The sequence below is a fragment of the Schistocerca piceifrons genome, chromosome 3 (assembly GCF_021461385.2).
Source record: "Schistocerca piceifrons isolate TAMUIC-IGC-003096 chromosome 3, iqSchPice1.1, whole genome shotgun sequence".
NCBI classification, from domain to species: Eukaryota; Metazoa; Arthropoda; class Insecta; order Orthoptera; family Acrididae; genus Schistocerca; species Schistocerca piceifrons.
In genome coordinates this window covers 887159675-887179056 of record NC_060140.1, presented here as the reverse complement: position 1 = coordinate 887179056, position 19382 = coordinate 887159675, and the positions used below count along the sequence as shown (strand labels likewise).

At 38.7% G+C, this 19382-nt stretch overlaps 1 protein-coding gene across 3 annotated transcripts in view; it reads right to left on the bottom strand.

Moving 5' to 3' along the window:
- Window positions 1–1178: 1178 nt before the first annotated feature.
- LOC124789438 overlaps window positions 1179–19382 on the bottom strand; it is a 55609-nt gene continuing 37405 nt past the window's right edge. For 2 of the 3 annotated variants that reach the window (XM_047256786.1, XM_047256784.1), the window contains 2 exons: window positions 8939–9166; window positions 1179–1378 (listed from right to left, as the gene is read on the bottom strand). In XM_047256786.1, the coding sequence (XP_047112742.1) occupies window positions 1271–1378; window positions 8939–9166 (336 nt within the window). In that variant the 3' untranslated portion in view covers window positions 1179–1270. The remainder of the gene's footprint in view (window positions 1379–8938; window positions 9167–19382) is intronic. The other variant, XM_047256785.1, reaches the window with a different exon arrangement.

Sequence of the window (19382 nt, the reverse complement as noted above, 5' to 3'; positions counted from 1 at the left end):
AGAACTGTTTATTGCAGAAGTGCATAAGATGAAAGATGATGAAGACAAAGATGGGAAGAACTTGCAAAATTTTGCTGAAAAAGAACAGGTTAAATCTTATTTTATCTTTATTGAGGACTCTGATTCTTCTGTAGCCAGTGATAGTGCCCACACTACAATATTTGTGAATGACTATTTCCCTTTGGTGAAATAATAAAGGTATTTTGAAAAAAAAAAAAAACCATATTCTGCATTTAAATAATTTTGCTTAAAACCGTTTTGTATTTACAATTGAAAGAGAAAAAGCAACCAAGTATTTGCATTTTGAATTTAAATATTTTTAATAAACTATTTTCCACACCTGTGGTTGCACATTCATCTGGAGGTTAGTTGAAAATAAATACAATCACAGGAATATCACAGTATAGAGCATGTAGTAAATGCACCAGAGATGGACAGCAGCCCATCATTTACCACCATGGTCTCTTCCAGACCTCTATACGAATCTTTTTCGGGAATGTGGCTGACTGCCAACTAAGTTCTTGAATCATCTCACAGAGAGCACGCCATGTTGTTGCCAGTTCATTTGTGGCTTGAATTAACCATATCCTCATGCTGCTGCTGCATTGCGTCACTGTGGAACAAAATTCCACTGATAGTGAATCCATGAGCCATGTGCAACTATTGTGTAGCTAAACCCATTCGGAAAATGTATTATTCATGATTATTTAGATGCTTGCTTCATTTCAGAATAATAAAATATATGAAGGTAGTGATTGAACCATGACGATTGCACAAAATGAAAAATTCAAATCGTTTTTAATTGTATCAAGGAAAATCTTTGCTTGAATTTTCTTGTCTTTTGGTAACCTTTCTCAAGGATATGAGTGACCTGCTCCTATCCCTCTTTGCTCCCAGAGGAACACACTAAAAATTCTGTAAGTTAAAACCGTCTTTTGTACTTTGGATTCTCCCTTCTGAAGGTTTCAGGAAGTACTGGCCAGTCATTCTATCTCTTTGTTATTATATAAAACCTAATAGCTAGCTTTCAATCTGCTTATTTTGAAGTTACAAGGAAAACTAGGACAGTGAAGAATGTAATGGAAGTGTAAAATGCAGCACACATTAATCACTTTGAAAAAAAGAAAATTAATGTGTGATAGGTAAGTTCAGAGGTTGTGCTGTGAATAAAAAATCTGTTTGAACGTAACTCACTGTTTAATATCTTAGATTCACAGTTAACAAACTAATTTTAATTACGTTGTCTATTGTAGCACTTCTGGATAATTGGCTAAGATGGTAATTTTTCTGTGACAGAGGTTCTCCATTGTTTTCTGAGTACTTCTAAGTTGTCTGCTGTTGGCTGAGCTCTTTCAATGTCCAGATTCATCCTGATGCTCTGAAACCATAACAGTTACTTGTCAATGGCATATTCGTACAAGGCTATCCATTGTAAAAGCATTAATGTCAAACTATTTTTGCACAATTAATCAGGTATTGACTTATAGTACACATTCTACTAATGATTGAATGCCACTCAGTACATACCAGACTTAACACCACAAATTTTAAAGTGACTCAATTAAAAGGAAATTGTCAAATGGTAACCATGGCCTTTTAAAACATAGACCAACACATTTTCACTCCATATCCGTATCCAGTCGTGCCTGTGGGCTGAGGATTACACGGCAGACGGTCAGTACCGTTGGGATTTCATGGCCTGTTCGGCCAGAGTTTCGTTTTTAACACATTTTCACAACTCCACTGACTACAAAGATATGGGTACCATTTCTTTACTGTTGGTATTTTTCTGCATCGGTCTATGAGATCTATACAAGACAAATTCGGTGATATAACTCTTCTGTAAATGTGTCAAGAAGTTACTGAGCAAAAGAAACATTGAATATGGAGAGTTTTACATGGTTGCAGCCATTTGAATGGTGCACCACTACAAATTTACTCCACTTTCAGTGGAAACTAGCACACCAAAGGTAAATAATACACCACTTTCGATGGAAACCTCTGTTGGCGTTGACTGAAGTACAGTAGAACCTTTTTAAAGTCTAATGCTCAAGCATGAGTGTGTGTCTCTAACACAGTGAAGCAAGTTTCCATGAAAATTGGAGTAAACTTCTATGGAGTACACCATTCAAATGGCTGCAAAAATGATATAAAACTTCCTAATTTATGTCTAATTGCAACCTTCTTTTATGTGTGTGATCTGTTTTTTATCTATCCAATTAAATTATTCTGTCAAATTTATTGTCAGATATACAAAAGCATTACACCACAAAATTTATCTTGTGAAAATTTGCTGCTTTGAGGTAGGAAAAAAGTATAGTTTTGTTTAAAAAAAGTTAATGATTTCATTTAGACAATGTAGAACAGTGACAGTAATTTACAATGGATCTGAGAAGCAGGTATCACCAGTCGGAGACAGTCCCAGAGAATAGACCGAAGACCAATTTCATGATTCCATGGGTTTGTTACCAGTATTAAAAGATGCAGTTTGGGCTGAAAAACATGCCAGCCACATTCCAAATGTTATTATGTGCAGTTCTACACAAGTTAAAGTTGAAAACTTGCATGGCATATTCAGACGAAATTACTGCATATTCTTTAAGGAAGCGCCAGAGCATGTGAAACATTTGGAAGACATTTTCAGCAGGCTGTGATCTGCTCAGCTGACACTTAGCATAAACAAGTGCCATTTTTCACACATGCAGGTAAATTACCTTGGGCATGTAATTATTGGGAAAGGTGTTCAAACCAATCTTCATCTAACAGAGGCAGTCTGGAACTTTGCAGCATCACAAATAACAAAGCAAATACTGCCATGCAATTCTTACTGCAAATTCGTTAAGAATTTTGAGCAGATTGCAGAACTCTTGAATTGGTTGTTAAGGAAGGGCATGAAATTGCAGTGATCAGCAGCATTTGAGGCATTGAAACCAGCTTTAATTTCCGATCTGGCACTACTCTTTCCTGATTTTGAGAAGGAATTTATCCCCTCCTGTGACACCATAATGGGAATGGTTGGTCATTCAGTGGCATATGCATCAGGGCAACTGAACAAAGCAGAGTATAGCTATTCCACTATGGAAAAGGAGATGTTGGTAGCTATATTTAGAGTAGTGTAGTTCTGTTGCTATTTATATGGAAAGAAGTTTGATGTCATCACAGACCGCAGTTCAATGGTTGTTGGGACTGGAAGACCTTTCGAATAGAATAATGGGTATGTAATCTCACCAAGTTTGATTACAAGGTGGTCAACAAGCGAGGTCAGAAGCACACAAATGCAGAAATGCTACGTAGGAAAGTTGCTGTGCTAAAGGCAAAAGGCAAAAGTTAACAGGGTGGCAGATAGCACAAGTAGCCTACAAAGACTTCAGGCATTCAGATCACAATTGCAGTTCAAGACGCATGAGGGCTTACTCTGCAGAATGATGAAATGAGGAACGTGCATAGTGGTTTTGGCAGCATTTAAGGACAAAGTGCTGTGGCAAGCCCATGACTGTGTGTTGTCAGGTCATGGAGGATGTGCAACAGACATATAGTGGAGAAATTCTGGTGGCAAACAAGGAAATGTGACTTCAAGCAACATGTAAAGAACTGTGTGATTTGTGCACAAATAGATGTTCTTATTCATAAGATAATCTCTTTACAAAGACTACCACAGGTGGTTAAACCTTTTCAAATGATTGGCCCTATACTTTGAAACCTTTCAGTTGGCTTCTGGCTGGGAGTAAATACGTACTCACAATCATTGGTCATTTTTCAAGATTCTTAGCAATGGTTCCATTTACTAATCCTGCAGGTTAATGCAGTTAATACAGCACCAGTATTAGGAAACAACTGTATACTTAACCTGACACCTTAGTTACGGATCAGGATACAAATTTTGTGTCAAGTTCGATGGAACAGTTATGACACATACTTTGTATCCGTAAATTCAAACAAGCCCATTCCATCCATATACTAAGGCAGAACAAAGTGAGAGCATAGGACAGTCTTTAAAATGTTGAGTTATTATGTTAACAGCAGTCATATAGACCGGGATAAATATTTGTAACATGCAGTTTGTGCGCATAACTCTAAAGTGCACACCGGTGCAAGTCCCTCACCTTTTGAGGTGGTGTAGGGTAGAAAAATGCCATCCTCATTTGATGTCACGATTCCTAAATTACAACCAAACTGTGAATCAACTAAGAAATTGGCTAAGAGAATAAGGGAGGTATTGCACAAATTTAAGTGAGCCAATGGAAAAGTGTTGGAGCTACGGGGATGGTCCACATACCATTCTGGAAAGTTACTGTAGTATTGAGTAGGTCAATGGCTGTTGGTCACCAATCAAAACATGCGTAAGGGAAAGATGAAAAAATTTTTGACTAAGAATTAGGTTGGGTTCTTATCAGGCCACTGAGATCATTGAAACACAGTAGTATTCAGATTTAGTTATGTTATGTCTATGAGTTATTCTATACTTGTCAAATTCATTGTGAAATTGTACTGTGGGCTGTTATAGTTCTATAGTAGTTATGTGTTGTTTCTTAGTTGTTTTAGTGTATATACGTTTTTTCAAAGGAGGGCTACGAATCACCAGGAACAACTGGATGAGTTGTGGTAATCCTGATGCAGCATGGAATCAAGGGAGGAGCAGTGCATACAGTTCACATTCACTCGTTGGAGGCAGGTGTGTTATATACCCAACAACATGATGTGTTTGCTAATGAGTCGCCAATGGACATCGAGGGTCACCATTGGGGTATGGCAGAAAAGAAACGAAGTTCGCAGACTGCAGAAAGTATTCATGCAGTTACATAAGGAACTGCAGGGTAACAAAATCCTCACCGTGGAGCAGGGTGAATATCACGAACTGAGGCTGTCATGCGGCAAACTGAGAGCTCAACTGATGCAAATCACTGGCACTGTACCATGGACATTAGCTTGCAGAAAAAGAGGGTGATTGGACAAAAGATGAAAAATCTTAAAAACAGCAGATGATAATGAAGATAATGAAGAACACACTTAGGCATGTGCAAATGTGCCAGATACTACCAAAGGTATAGTAGGATGGCGTATGACACAACTGTCAAATGTAGAGCAACAAAGGCCTTCTTAACACCATGAAGATGGAGAACGAGGTAACCACAGTATTAGCCCAATACACTTGGGATACATTGAAAACAGTGAACAGTGATCAGGGAGAAATACAAAAATGACTGAGCTTAATGTACAGAAAACTAGCTGTAGCCAGACTCTTCTGAGAATTAGCAGATTGGTTCAATTATGCAAGAATTGAGGCGGGGTCATTACAGGAGCAGTCTATCATGTGCTAAACAGACAACTGAGTTCGATATTACTGACACCACAACAACCGCAACAAGCAGTAAAAGAATTTCCTACAGAGCTGTGACACATAGCAGAGGCATCAGAGAAAAACTTAGCAGTATTTTATCATGCAGCAAATGTACAAGTAAATATGGATAGAGCAAAAGTTATGTGTCAGCCCAACTACCAGCGGTGGGGATGAATGCATGATATCGAAGTTACATGGTTCATGCTTATCCAGTAAGATGGACAGTGATGGGAAAATGGGTTCAAGTAAGAACGCAACAGGTGTTAATTATTTCTGAGCATGGAGAAGCTCACACTCGTATGTGACTGAGTGACCTACATGAGCGATTGAAGGAGAATATCAGCATTTGCCCAACCTGAGAAGTGCAGTCTGATGTGCAGACTTGTGAGATGCAACTGTTCCTGGGGATAACTAAGGCAACAGAATGTCGGAATGAAATATTGACACTTGTGTCTCATTTTCAAAAGGTAGAAGCACATTGGTTATACTCAGTCTCTGAACCAGAAACTGTAATTATGAACTGCTTATAGCGAAGGAAAACCTCAGGCAATGGTGAAGTTTGTCACATGGTAGATGATGCTTGTGAGATACTTGGGACAGCCTTCTACCTACTAGCTACACTCACAGGTACGACCGTACACTAATTCACTCCCTCTGCATTATACTGGCCAGAGAAATTGTTTGAAGTACTGCCAATGCAAAATCTAACTTATATTTTCCACACACTGAATCCTGTTGTCATACATTACCTAGACACACTGATGGCATCTCAGCAGGGTAAAATTTCCATGGGACAAATGTTGCAACATATTCAAGTATACCAGGAGATCCAATGCCAACACATGGTAACCATAAGCATTACAACCACTAATCTTTCTGTGTTACTGACAACAATTTATATAGAGAAAATCAGCAAGTTGCAAATAAGAAATTTTATTTCATTTACCGGTTTCAGGCACTTTAGAGCCCATCTTCAGAAGGTTATAACTGTCACATTATTTATGAGTGTCAACAATAAGATGCGTGTGCATATTGCTGTGGTCATGTGGTTCATAGTGCCTGCAGAAAAATGGTATAAAGAAGCTAAACAAGTACAGACATCACGCCAGAACTGGAGCTAATCAGTTAATAACCATTTTTGTACAGGCACTATGAACCACATGACCATAGCAATACACTGCATGCATCTTATTGGTGACACTCGCAAATAATATGGTAGTTTTGACCTGAAGGAGGACACTAAGTGCATGAAACTTCTTAAAGAATTAAAATTTCTTTTAACTAATTGCTGATTATTATGAAAAATACAGTTGCTGAAGATGGATGAAACACTGATAGCAATTTGTGTACTGTACTTTTTTCTCAGACAGAGAAGTATCCATTCTCTAGACTTATCGACACATCAGTTATTTGTTGAGCGGTTAACTACCATAAACTGAGAAATGTAGAATAAGGGAACTATTAAAAAAAAATCTTTTGTGAAAGGGAAATAAGGATAACGGAAAATAGCTGTAAAAAAGACTCAGCAAGCCAAAACTTTCAGGATGATAAAAAAGAATTGTGAAACAATAAGTCAGCTCCCATGAGCAACAAACTTTTGCACCATGTACAATTATGTAATTAGATTTATGAGATTAGTATAGAGAATAAGCAGAAGATTAGTATAGAGAATAAGCAGAAGATTAGTATAGAGAATAAACAAGAGGCAAAATTCAGGATGAATTTTTTGAAACAGGGAAGGAGTGTAGTGCAACAGAATTATTTTACTGTAGAGGCTTGGGGGTGAGCACAGAACAGAGTAGGTTAGTGCTGGGCTGATGTGACAATCGGTATGTCAACAAGGCATACCATCAGTTAAACAGACCACAGGATGGGACAGACGGAAACTCAAGCACTGCTGTGTTACTTAACAAAGCACTGTGAGGTAACACTATGTAACTTCATTGCCCAAGTACCACTACAAAATCAGATGTAAATAGGAAAGAACTGAGCTTGGCAACCCAGAATTATTATTGTCATCTGTGCATTGATCAGGCAAGGCATGTCTCTGGCTGCCTCTTCAGCATTTCCTGCAGTCTAAGTTAACTCACAGTAGTTGACCAGGGCCTTGCCTTCACAACAATTGACATTCTGAATCACAGTCGGTGGTCTCCACCTGATCCACCTCAGTGCACGATAGGCTGTCTTCGAGAGTGCTGAGGTGGGAGCCATAGGAGGTCACTGTGGAACATCTGGGCGAGCAATGCCTTCCTCCCCCCATTACCACTGCAAGCAGCACTGCACGCGGCCATGGCACTGACATGTGGCGGCGATGTCATGACTCACCGATAAGGTGTTGGCACTGCTTTGTGGCATGTGCCCTTGCACCCAGCTACTGACTATAGCTTTGAAGACACTTATCCCTTTGTACACGGTGCAAAATAAATATTGCTATTACAGATACCACTGCACCACTGACACCTCCAGATGTGCAATGGACCACTCACCCTCACTCTACATTTGACCTCCTAATCACAATGTGACCCCAGCAGATGGGTTGCAATAGCACTAAATGGGCAGCTCAGCTACTCAGTGCTCAATGGAGAAGACATCTGATTACAGAGATGCAAAATTTCCTTTCTCTGCTGTTCATTTTCTACTGAAAATGTGTATGGGATGAAATTTTGTTACAAACAAATCTCAACTTTTAGTACGTAAGGAATTGCACTGTGGCATCCGCGTGTTCAAATTTTGGTTCACTCGGTATATTAGAGGAGGGTATGACTGAGCTCTGTAATCTACATACAAAATCTTTAATGTTCTCTGCTGTGTAATGCCTAGGAAGTGCAAAAAGTTGTAAGAAGGTAAATAAAAATGATCTTGGCTGGAAACTTGCACCACCACCCAATCACAAGTCCTTGTAAAGGCTAGTAGAATCTCTTCCTCTGAAGAAACAAAGATATTATGGAGATCTCTGTTCCAAATCATCACTTATTTCACTACTGGTAAAACATACAGATGAGCTACTCTAAAAGGTACGCAACTTACGTATCACCTGCATCTCTTATTCCCTCACAGTGTGAGTGAACTAAGCCAAACAAATTGTCCAACATCAAATAACTCATAACCGAACATGCTGTGGAATGTTGTAAAAGACAACTAAATGCTTTCTTTGTCACTTGGGTTGTGCACGGAACTTCCTGACACATTGCCAGCTCTGATGTACAGAGATAATGGTCTCTTGTCCTCTGAACAGTCTGTGGCTTCCTTCTCTGTCAATTGCTTGCATCTCATCACAATTTCAATGTGAATCGTAGCTGTTATATTCCACTGTTACTTCTGACTTTTTTCAATACACCTTTTCTCTCAAACAATTTGCTATTTCTTATTTTTTACTGTTTTATTTTGAGCTTACCTTTGTACCTATGTTATTTGTTTATTAAGAGCTAGTTCAAATAAGAGAAAAAAGTTTGAACTTTCGTGTATTGCATTAAGTTCATAATAATCCAGGATGTATAGCAAGTATTTTAAGTAATTTTCATTAGGTACTAAACAGTGATCTATAAAACATAAATTTCATACAGTACTGCAAGTGATCTTGCAGCTGAAGAAACTTCTCACCTGTGCAACATCTACAACTGATATTGGAATCTTCACCTCCCGAGAATGTCTGCCAGCAGTGAGCATCTCTTCAGTTATAAACTGTTTGAAGGCATGGAGAGTCAGAGGATCTTTAGAGTGTAGTTCTACAGCAGTGATGCCTGCATTAACAACGAGCTTACATAAATTCTGCCCCACTCTGACCCAAACCATCTGATCCACACGAAGTCTGTCCTTGCTGGTCTGGAACTACATTAAGATAAAACTGTATATATCACATTCATTCTTCCAATATTCAGTCAGGATTAGCACTATGTCCACACACGGACTATTACTGCACTTAATGTTTCTAAAACTACCTGAGAAGACAAGGTAAGGGAATATCAAATCATAATTGATCATTGATTCAGATTGACAATGTGATTCACCTGGAAAGGCAATTACTTACAACTAATAAGCTCTAACTTTAACTAACTTGGAATTTTATTTGAATGAACAGAATATCTTCCATATTGAAATTATTAGACTTTAACATAAATTTTGATTGTGCCTGTCTGCAACTTGACATGTCTTCTTTTCAGTAAGTGGATATCATGGTAAGTTAGACAACTATTCACTTATATGGAATTATTACACCAAATATAAAATGAGTAAATTACCCAGCCACAAGGGGATAAAAGAAAAGTTAGTGTCTGTGCTATAAAAGAGTATTGTCAAATTGTTTTCAATAAGAAACTAAAAGATTTTAACAGCTATCTACATATCACTAATGCAGTTTCACACTAAATGTATTAGATCAATCACAAAATCTGTAGCAACAGATGAGAAATTATATTTGAATGTTTCACTTGTAACTACAGATCAGATTCTGTGAGAAGTACAAGTAAAATTGTAGGTGTCCTCTACCAAGTATTTAACGTTCATATTGATACTCAGGACTTCTTCTCTGCATGTCAAAGACATTTATGACAAGGAAGAGACCTAACCCAGTACGTCAATCGAACAGTCCATGGGTATACTGCTGGGGGCACAATATTTCGGCAATCAGACAAGTGGCTACTATTAGGTGCATTGACGAATTGGCAATGCACCTGATGATGGCGACACATCTGATCACCGAAATATTGTGCCTGTTGGACACTATGAACTTGCAGTACACCTGTGGACTATTTGATCAACAAAAGCACCATGACAAACTGAAGAATCACACAAAGTATGTCAAACAGATTGAAATCAAAACCACCCAATGAAATAGTCAGCACTAAAGATTTATCAAGGTGAGTCAGACAGAGAAAATCCAGAAAATAGAATGAGGAAAGGCTCCCATCACATGCTCATTCCAGAGACCTAACAAGAAGGCCATCGGAAAGCAACGAGATGAAGTATGACCGTGAATGATTACTGATGCGTAGGAACATGAGAATGTAGCATGTATTGGGTGAAATTAACATCTGCACCAACAGGAGGGGGGGGGGGGGGGGGGACCACACCACAACAACAAAAAGTAATTCATGTAAGTAATGAAATTTTGTGAACACATTTGTCTAGGTAACATATTTTGATGATTGATATTGCAAGATCAAAGGTTAATGTAAGGGCAGGATAAGCCATTGCAAATGTAATATGCTGGTACATTAATAACTGCCTGAATGTTGAATGCAAGCATGCAAATGTGCATGCATTGTGTTGTGCAAGTGCCAGGTACCAGTTTGGGCACGGAGTTCCATGCCTGTTGCACTTGCGTCTGTCAATGCAAGGATGGTTAACGCTGTTTATGGATGATGCTGGAGTTGTCATCTGATGATGTCCCATATTTGCTTGGTTGGAGACTGATCTGGTGATCAAGCAGGCCAAGGCAATATGTCAGCACTCTGTAGAGCATGCTGGGTTACAATAGTGGTATGTCGACAATCGTTATCCTGTTGGAAAAAACACCCCAAAACGCTGTTTATGAATGGCAGCACAACAGGTTGAGTCGCCAGATTGACTTACAATTTTGCAGTCACATTGCTCCTCCTGCCATATGAAACACACCCCAGATCATAACTCCTGGTGTAGGTCCAGTATCTAGCACACAGACAGGTTGGTTGCAGGACCTCAACTGGCCGCCTTTTAATCAATACATGGCAGTCGCTGGCACCAAAGCATAGCCAGCTTTCATCAGAAAACACAATAGACCTCCACCCTGCCCTCCAATGAATTTTTTGCGGGAAAGTACTTAAGTTACAAATGATGGTGGTTTGGAGTCAGTGGAATGCACGCTACTGGCATCTGCCTCGGAGCTGTCCTCGAAGTAACCAATTTCTAACAGTTCTTAGTGTCACTGTGTTGCCAACTGCTGCTCAAATTGCTGCTACAGATGCAGTACAATGTGCCAGAGCCACATGCCAAGCTCAATGGTCTTCCCTCTTGGTAGTGCCATATGGTCATCAGGAGCCCAGTCTCCTTGTGATTGTACATTTCTGTGACCACCGCTAACAGCAATAGTGTACAGTGACTACATTCTCGCCAAGTCTTTCTGCAATATCGCAGAAGGAACCAGCTCCTCATAGCCTTATTACACTACCTCATTCAAACTCAGTGATGTGTTGATAATGGCGTCTTTGTCACATTAAAGGCATTTTGACTAACATCTACTCACTACATCCTATCTGAATGGTAACTAATGCTTATGGACCATTACAGCATGTATTTCAAGCAAACGTGATTTACATCCTCATAGTGGTGCTACTAGTGCCACTATTATCCGACTGGTGCGAAATTTGCCTAGACATCATCTTTCAGATGTAGAAACATGCCTACCAACTTTAGTTTATGTTGCACAACTCCTCCTTTGGCGTTGCAATTCTTTTTACCATCAGTGTATTCTTGGTGTAATAAGCATTATTTTTGACATAATAAGTGCTGTTAGGGGTAGTAGCATATGTTGTGGAAAGGATTAACTGGGTTCTATGTTCAATTATAAGTTATTATCACTGAGGAAGAAAATGCATACAAGAAGAAGAAAAAGAAGAATCTGCTAGATAAATTTTCCTAGTCCTCTCTCTCTCTCTCTCTCTCTCTCTCTCTCTCTCTCTCTCTCTCTCTCTCTCTCTCACACACACACACACACACACACACACACACACACACAAGTATAACATACAAAGATGGCCAATGTCATCTCTTGGCACTAAGGTCAGACTGCTTCTGAGGTGAGTGGTAATCTTTATTGGGGGGATGGGGGGGGGGGGGAGGGGGGTAGAAAAGAGGCATGTGGCAGTCTCTTTTCAATGTATCTGTCTGTCACTCAACATCCCCACTATGTGGTAAGCAGCACACTATTCTTCTCATACTGTTGTTATTCCAGCCCAGATTTACTTGTTGCTCAAACACATATTGGTGACAAAATGTGCAACTAATGGACCACAAAATGATTTTCCATTGCATAGTAACTGCTTGTGAATGTGACAGCATTAGACAAAAATTACACGCAGAGGACATAAGATTTGTGTCAGAGATCCTCCGGAAAGTAAGAATCAGCTTTTGATTAAGTCTACCTTCTTGATGCAACTTCACATTAAGAAGACAAGTCTGTAAGTCTGTCATAATGATTATGCAAAAGCCCTCAATTTTGCTCCTCTTGAATGACTTTCCAAGTGACTTGAAATACATCTAGGATCGTTAACAGTCGGAAAAGGCAGAGTACATGGAAGATAAACCTCCATTTCAAATTTGAAATCATTAAAATGAATTTTATATTTTAATAAAAAGCATTCCAAATTGCAATGCATTTTTATTTTTAATTCTATTACTGGCTTTAGTCTATAAGAATGCCCTAAGACCAACGAGTTCTAGTGAAAATGGTATCTTTTAAGGACAGTATCTATCCATTTTCGGTGTGTTCAAGTCCGACTCTTCACTTCTACCATGAAAGAAAAACAAAACTGTAATTTAAGATAGTGTTTGAGATGTCTATATGTCTATTGGGACATAATAACTAATCAACTTCAACTGTGTCTTGAAGCAAAAGAATGAGAGAGATTTCTGAAAGAACACATTAAATTACTGCAAACCTTAAGTTTCTCAACATGCCCCCTAAGGCAATCCAGTAACTGCAGGACATAGACCAACATGTGATTGCAGTGCTGAACTGACCATCTACACTCTGCTGTGAGCGATGTGTCCTAAACGGACGATGACATAGTAAACATCAGGCTGGTTTCCAGTTTTTGCCTTGGTTATAGGATGCACAGACACCTTGAAAAACAATGTTGCATTTGACTGTATGATATACGTTAGACACAGACAGAAGGGGTTAACTTTAAAATGCCTTTGGGATTGGTGACCACATCATAATAATAGACTATATAAAGGTATTGTTATCCATGAAATGTGATCCATAAAATTGGATCACATCAGTCCCAACCCAACATTGGCTGGACACACAGCACCAGAATAGACGGATGTAGCATATAACTAATAAGTTAGTTTAATGATAATGAAGAGTGGAAACAATTAACATATCCGAGGTGTGGCCAAAAAGTAATGGAAATTTCTTTAATTTCGCAGGTATTTTCAGTTTTTTTATGTGGTTGGTACACATTTTCCTGATATATATTTGCATTTTCAACTGTTTCGAATATTTAGTTTATTGTTGACATCGAAAAGGTCATATGCATTTTCAAGTGCTCAGCGAATTTTTAGTTTCGCAATAAATGCTGGCTGTTGCTTTTGGTGAATCTGCTATGAGTAAGACAAGAGTTTACAAATGGTATAGATGTTTCAAAGAGCGTCAAGAAGACATTGAAGATGACGATCACCCTGGACGCCCTAGCACATCAATTACTGATGACAAAGTGGAAGAAGTAAAGAAAATGCTTTTGGAAAATCACTATCAGAGAGGTTGCTGGTGGTGTGGCATATCTTTCGGCTCATGCCAAGGAAATTTTTTGAAAATTTTGGGCATGAAATGTGTATCACCAAAGTTTGTTTGAAAATTGTTGAATTTCAACCAAAAGCAACGTCGTGTAGACATTGCTAAAGAATGCTGAATGAAATTGACAGTGATCTAGAACTTCTAAGGAAGGTTATAACAGATAACAAAACATGAGTATGATCTCAAAAGCAAGGCCCGATTGTCCCAATGAAAACTGCCTGAAGAACCAAGCCTGAAAAAAATTCAACAAGTTCTATCGTAAGTGAAGGGTTTTTCTTACTGTTTTCTTTGATTACAATGGTATAGTGCATCATGAGTTCCTGCCTTATGGTCACAGGATCAATAAGGAATACCAGCTGGAAGTTATGTGCTGTTAGAGTGAAGCAATCTAAAAAACAACCCGAACTGTGGCAAAACCACTTAGGGAAATTTAATCATGATGCTACCATATTCGCCACACATAGCCGCCTAAGACTTCTTTCTGTTCTTGAGACTGAAGAGAACCATGAAAGGATGTCGTTTTGCCACCATTGATTGGACAAAAACAGAATTGCTGAATGAGCTGAGCACCACAATGAAAAGTGAGTTCCAGAAGTGCTTTCGAGATTGGAAAAAGTGCTGGCACAATTGTATTGTATCTGAGGGGGATTACTTTGAAGGGGAAAAAGTTGATGATGAAGGACAAATGAAGATTCCTTAAGAACAACAAAAATTCCCATTACTTTTTGATCACATCTTGTAAGAAAGCCTGATATAAATAATGATACAAACTAGTAATATTATAAAAAGGAAAGTTGCCACTCGCCTTATGGTGGAGATACTGACCCACAGATACGCACAACAAAAAGTCTGTCACAAAATAAGCTTTTGGCCATCAAGGCCCTTTGTCGAAAATAGATGAGGTGCACGCACGCACGCACGCACGCGCGCGCGCACCCACCCACCCACCCACCCACACACACACACACACACACACACACACACACACACACACACACACACAAATGCAGGCTCTTGCATCTTGTGCCTATCTGTGACTCAGCATCTCCGCTACATGGTAGGTGGCAACTTTCATTTCCATAACATTGTAACAACTCATCCTGAATTTTCCATTGTACAATACAAACTAAATCATACAGCCATAGACATGTACAGAACGGAAAAGACAAAGGGCATCATCATAGTAAATGTAGTCACAAGATTATTAGCCAGAAATATTACATATAAATTCGTCTTTATTCCATTAAGAATGAATCTATCCTTACAAAAATTAGGAATGTTGTGTTCTATTTTTACATGCTCCTGAAACTAAGAGCTGTCCAGCATTTTCTATAACTTTGTGAATTTACTACTTGTCATATTATTCAACATTTGCACAGTGTCAATGAAAATACACATTTTGTTGTATGCTTCATCAGCTTAATATTAACATAGGAAGATCATGGTTTACAAGCTGTTTACATCATCATTATAGAGCACAAGCTTGGCCTAGAGAAGAATGGTGAAGGAAATCAGAAATATCTTCAAAGGAATCATCCTGTATTCACCTTAACTGATTGAAGAAACCATGCAAAACCTAAAATGTAGATGGCCGGATAAAGATTTATAACTCACTGCTCCCACACTCAAGTCCAGTACCTTAATTATGGGGTACCCTAACTTGGTACATCTATACAGAATACCAAGTTTGATTCATCTTTCAAAGCATGGAATCATATATGAATGACATACCTAAGCAATTAGCAAAATTTAATACATAGCAGGATGTGCAGATCATTGTGGGCTGTCTGTCATTACTATGGTGTAATGTTTATAGTCACAGGATGGTGATGTACAATCACCAATTTGATTCTCACCTCTTGCATCTATTTATTGTTTAAGATTCATAATTTCTATAAGGTTCTGGGACTTATTTATGGAATACTGGGAGTTATTACAATATTTTATGTATGTATCAATAAAAGCACTTTATGCTGAACCAGGCATTTCATCTCCACTTGTATTTTATCTGTGCTCAATACACGTATTTTCAACATAAAGTGTCCGTTCTTGATGGTGCTTGATCTTGATTCTGGATTATATGTGACAGTTTGAAGGAGACAAGAGGTATCTTGGACATGCGAGATTGCCCTGCCTCAACTAAGACCATGCGAAAAGCAATCTGAATACAAAAAAGAGATATTTTTGTATTCTTGAGAAGGTGCTGAAATCATTCTTGGCACTTTTGGGCAAGAAAGCTGAAATGGAACTCCACACTGTTACTTGGTGATTAAGAGGTAGGTGATGTAGTGCAAATCCACTGAGCCAGGGCACCTGATGGTATTTTGATGACAGATCATTCACTGTTGTGACTGACTACCATTATTTTGCTGTCTGACAAGTCTGAAGACTCCATCAGGATAAGTGGCAACATGAGAATTTAAATTTCAGGAATGTGTCCTGGTAGTATACGAGAATTGATGCAGACACAAGGGTGGCGACTGTTTTTCGTGGAGTCTATTGGATTGAAATTAGATTACAGTGCTGGAGATAGCACAGTCATTACTGCTCTAACAAATATTGCTGCTGAATAAAACAAAGCTCCAAGAAACAATTGTGGCCTAAGAGAACGAATAAGCTGTCAAAGGATAATTCAGATTAATATGTGGACTACTGTATAAAAGGAATTATGGTTCAATCAGGTGGAAATGATTACTCGTCATCGCAACTAATTTCCAGCCAGACATACTGAATTATTTTCACAACACTCTGATATGAAGTCATCTGGAATATGTGTAGACCTTTGATAGAACCAGAAGCACGTATCATTTGCTAGGTCTCTGCCCATCTGTCAGGCACTACGTAAGCCACTGCAAGAAATGCCAAAGATGGAAGCATATGCCTCAGTTGTCCACAGAACGTCTGGTATAAATTCCTCCTATAGTTACTCCATTTCACTAGATTGGATTGACCTCTTGGGGAGACTTCCCAAGTCGACAAATGGGAATAAGTATGCACTGGCTACATTATCAATTAAGAGAGGACCACATGTAATGAATGATCACTGATTTTCGAAAAATCTGAAGTAATTTCATGATGCAACATTGTCCACAAGATATCAAACACCTACCATTTACAGGTAAATGGCCTCCAGTAGCATTTTAATATGATTACTAATTCCTGGAATTACATATTAACAGTAACCCAACCTCGCTTTAAAAGAAATTGGCATATAGCCCATTCACATCCTTCACCCATGTAAAAGACTGAATTCCACAGCATTTCCCATTTGCTTAATTGCATCTATCTGTGATTTGGAAATAACAAAAGCTACATTTCCATTCACTTATATACTGGGGAAAGCAGTCAAAAGTAAATAGCCTTTATGAAACAGAAGAGGGTCATCGGAATTATGAGTATCACTGATCCAAACTTTATCTTTTGGATAGCTCTTCCTATTCGTTACAAAAATTTTTGACACTGTGTAATACTTTGCAAAAAAACTAAACTCCTCCTGAACAGGCCATGAAGGCCTAACAGTACCGACCGGCCGCCGTGTCATCCTCAGCGCAAGGCGTCACTGGAAGCGGATATGGAGGGGCACGTAGTCAGCACACCGCTCTCCTGGCCGCATGTCAGTTTCTGAGACCGGAGCCGCTATTTCTCTATCAAGTAGCTCTTCAGTTTGCCCCACAAGGGCTGAGTGCACCCCACTTGCCAACAGTGCTCAGCAGACCGGATGGTCACCCATCCAAGTGCTAGCCCAGCCCGACAGCGCTTAACTTCGGTGATCTGACGGGTACTGGTGTCACCACTGTGGCAAGGCCGTTGGCAATACTTTGTGAACTGTTTTTGATTTCAGACTTTAATATATGAGCTTAATACATAGCACTGGACTTATTTGTAGCACTGGTGTCTCACTTTTTGTCAGAACAGTTTATATATGAATATATGACCATTTACATACGGTTCAAAATAAGACACTACAGGTTTCATGCTGGTTTTCCTTAGCCATTATTAAGAGGACGAAACAACAATTGATACTTTGTTTTCATTTCCAATTAGCAATGTTGAGGATGATTATACGAAACATATTGCCACCCAACACAAAGGATAACTTCACATGAAACCCTATCACAGTCCTGAGGCATAGATCAGCACCAAGCGAGGTGGCACAGTGGTTAGCACACTGTACTCAGATTCACGAGGATGACAGTTCAAACATGCACCCGGCCATCCTGGTTTAAGTTTTCCATGATTTCCCTAAATTGCTTCAGGAAAATGCTGGGATGATTCTTTTCAAAGGGCACAGCCAATTTCCTTTCCCATCCTTCCCTCATCCAATGGGACTGATGACCTCGCTGTTTGGTCCCCTCCCTCAAATCAACCCACCATAGATTGACATGCTGCCAATACAAGGGACATTAAGATCTGCCCCCATGACCATGTTGCTTTGATGAAAGTAACTAATTTTGGGCACTACAGAAACAATGAGAATGTGACAACACCATCAGAACAGGAGGATCCGCTACTGCCACTGAAGGACTGACTAAATCCAGATATCAATAGTCCATTTTGCAACAGTGGGTTACTGTTTTGCAAGGAGGGGGAGCAATTCCACATAATGTATGTTGTCCAAAATTTGACATACTGTGTGCTGTCCACCACAGTGTAGTAGTTATAATCACTAGATGCTGATGTGTGGGGCTCTGGTTTGATTCCTGCAATTATTTATTGCTTTGTATTCTAATTTATTCAATGTGTTTATGGAATATTGTAATTTTTATAAAACTTTGTTATATATAAATAGGAGCACTTTCTTTTGCAGCACATGTACTTTGTGTGCACTCATAACTTGCTATTAGTGTAAAGTATTAGTTCTTGTTGATAAACCTAATCTTGTTAATGGACTTGATTTCGGATTTTACCTTACAATTTGACACCTTTGTTTATTTTGTTGATTCATGAAGAGTTCACTTCTAGGGTTTTGAAAGCTGTAATAAACGGTAACATCACTTGTTTCACACAAAGAAAATGAAACTTGCCTCTAAAGACTTGTCCAGGGATCTAGCTATTGTCAGATAAATTATGAAATGATGGTCAAACAAGTGAAAAGCCAAAAATGAAATATATTTTTCTTAGAAATTTTTTTGGTTGTAATGGCAGTATGTGAGACATTTTGTAGCAAATACATAAAAACATGTTATGAAATAAAAGAGTTATTCTTTGGCATTCATGCAGAGTTCAACTCCACTGCTACTAAGGCGTTTTCATCACTGACAGGGCACAATGCCACAGGAAAAACTATTTATTTTACATATAAAATTAAAGATATCAACAGTATTTGGCAAAAAGATACAACATTACTATTTGAACACTGTGCCTAGATCACTTATTCAGGCAACAGTGCCTATCAGTAAGGAAGTGAAGGGAAAAAAAAGCTCTCACATGTATTTCCTGACCTCACTTAGGAGAACTGCTGGAAGATCACTAAAAATTTCTAATAAACTCTTGATAAAGCTAAATTGTACCTGTCATTTTCTCCACCAATAAATAAATACACATCAT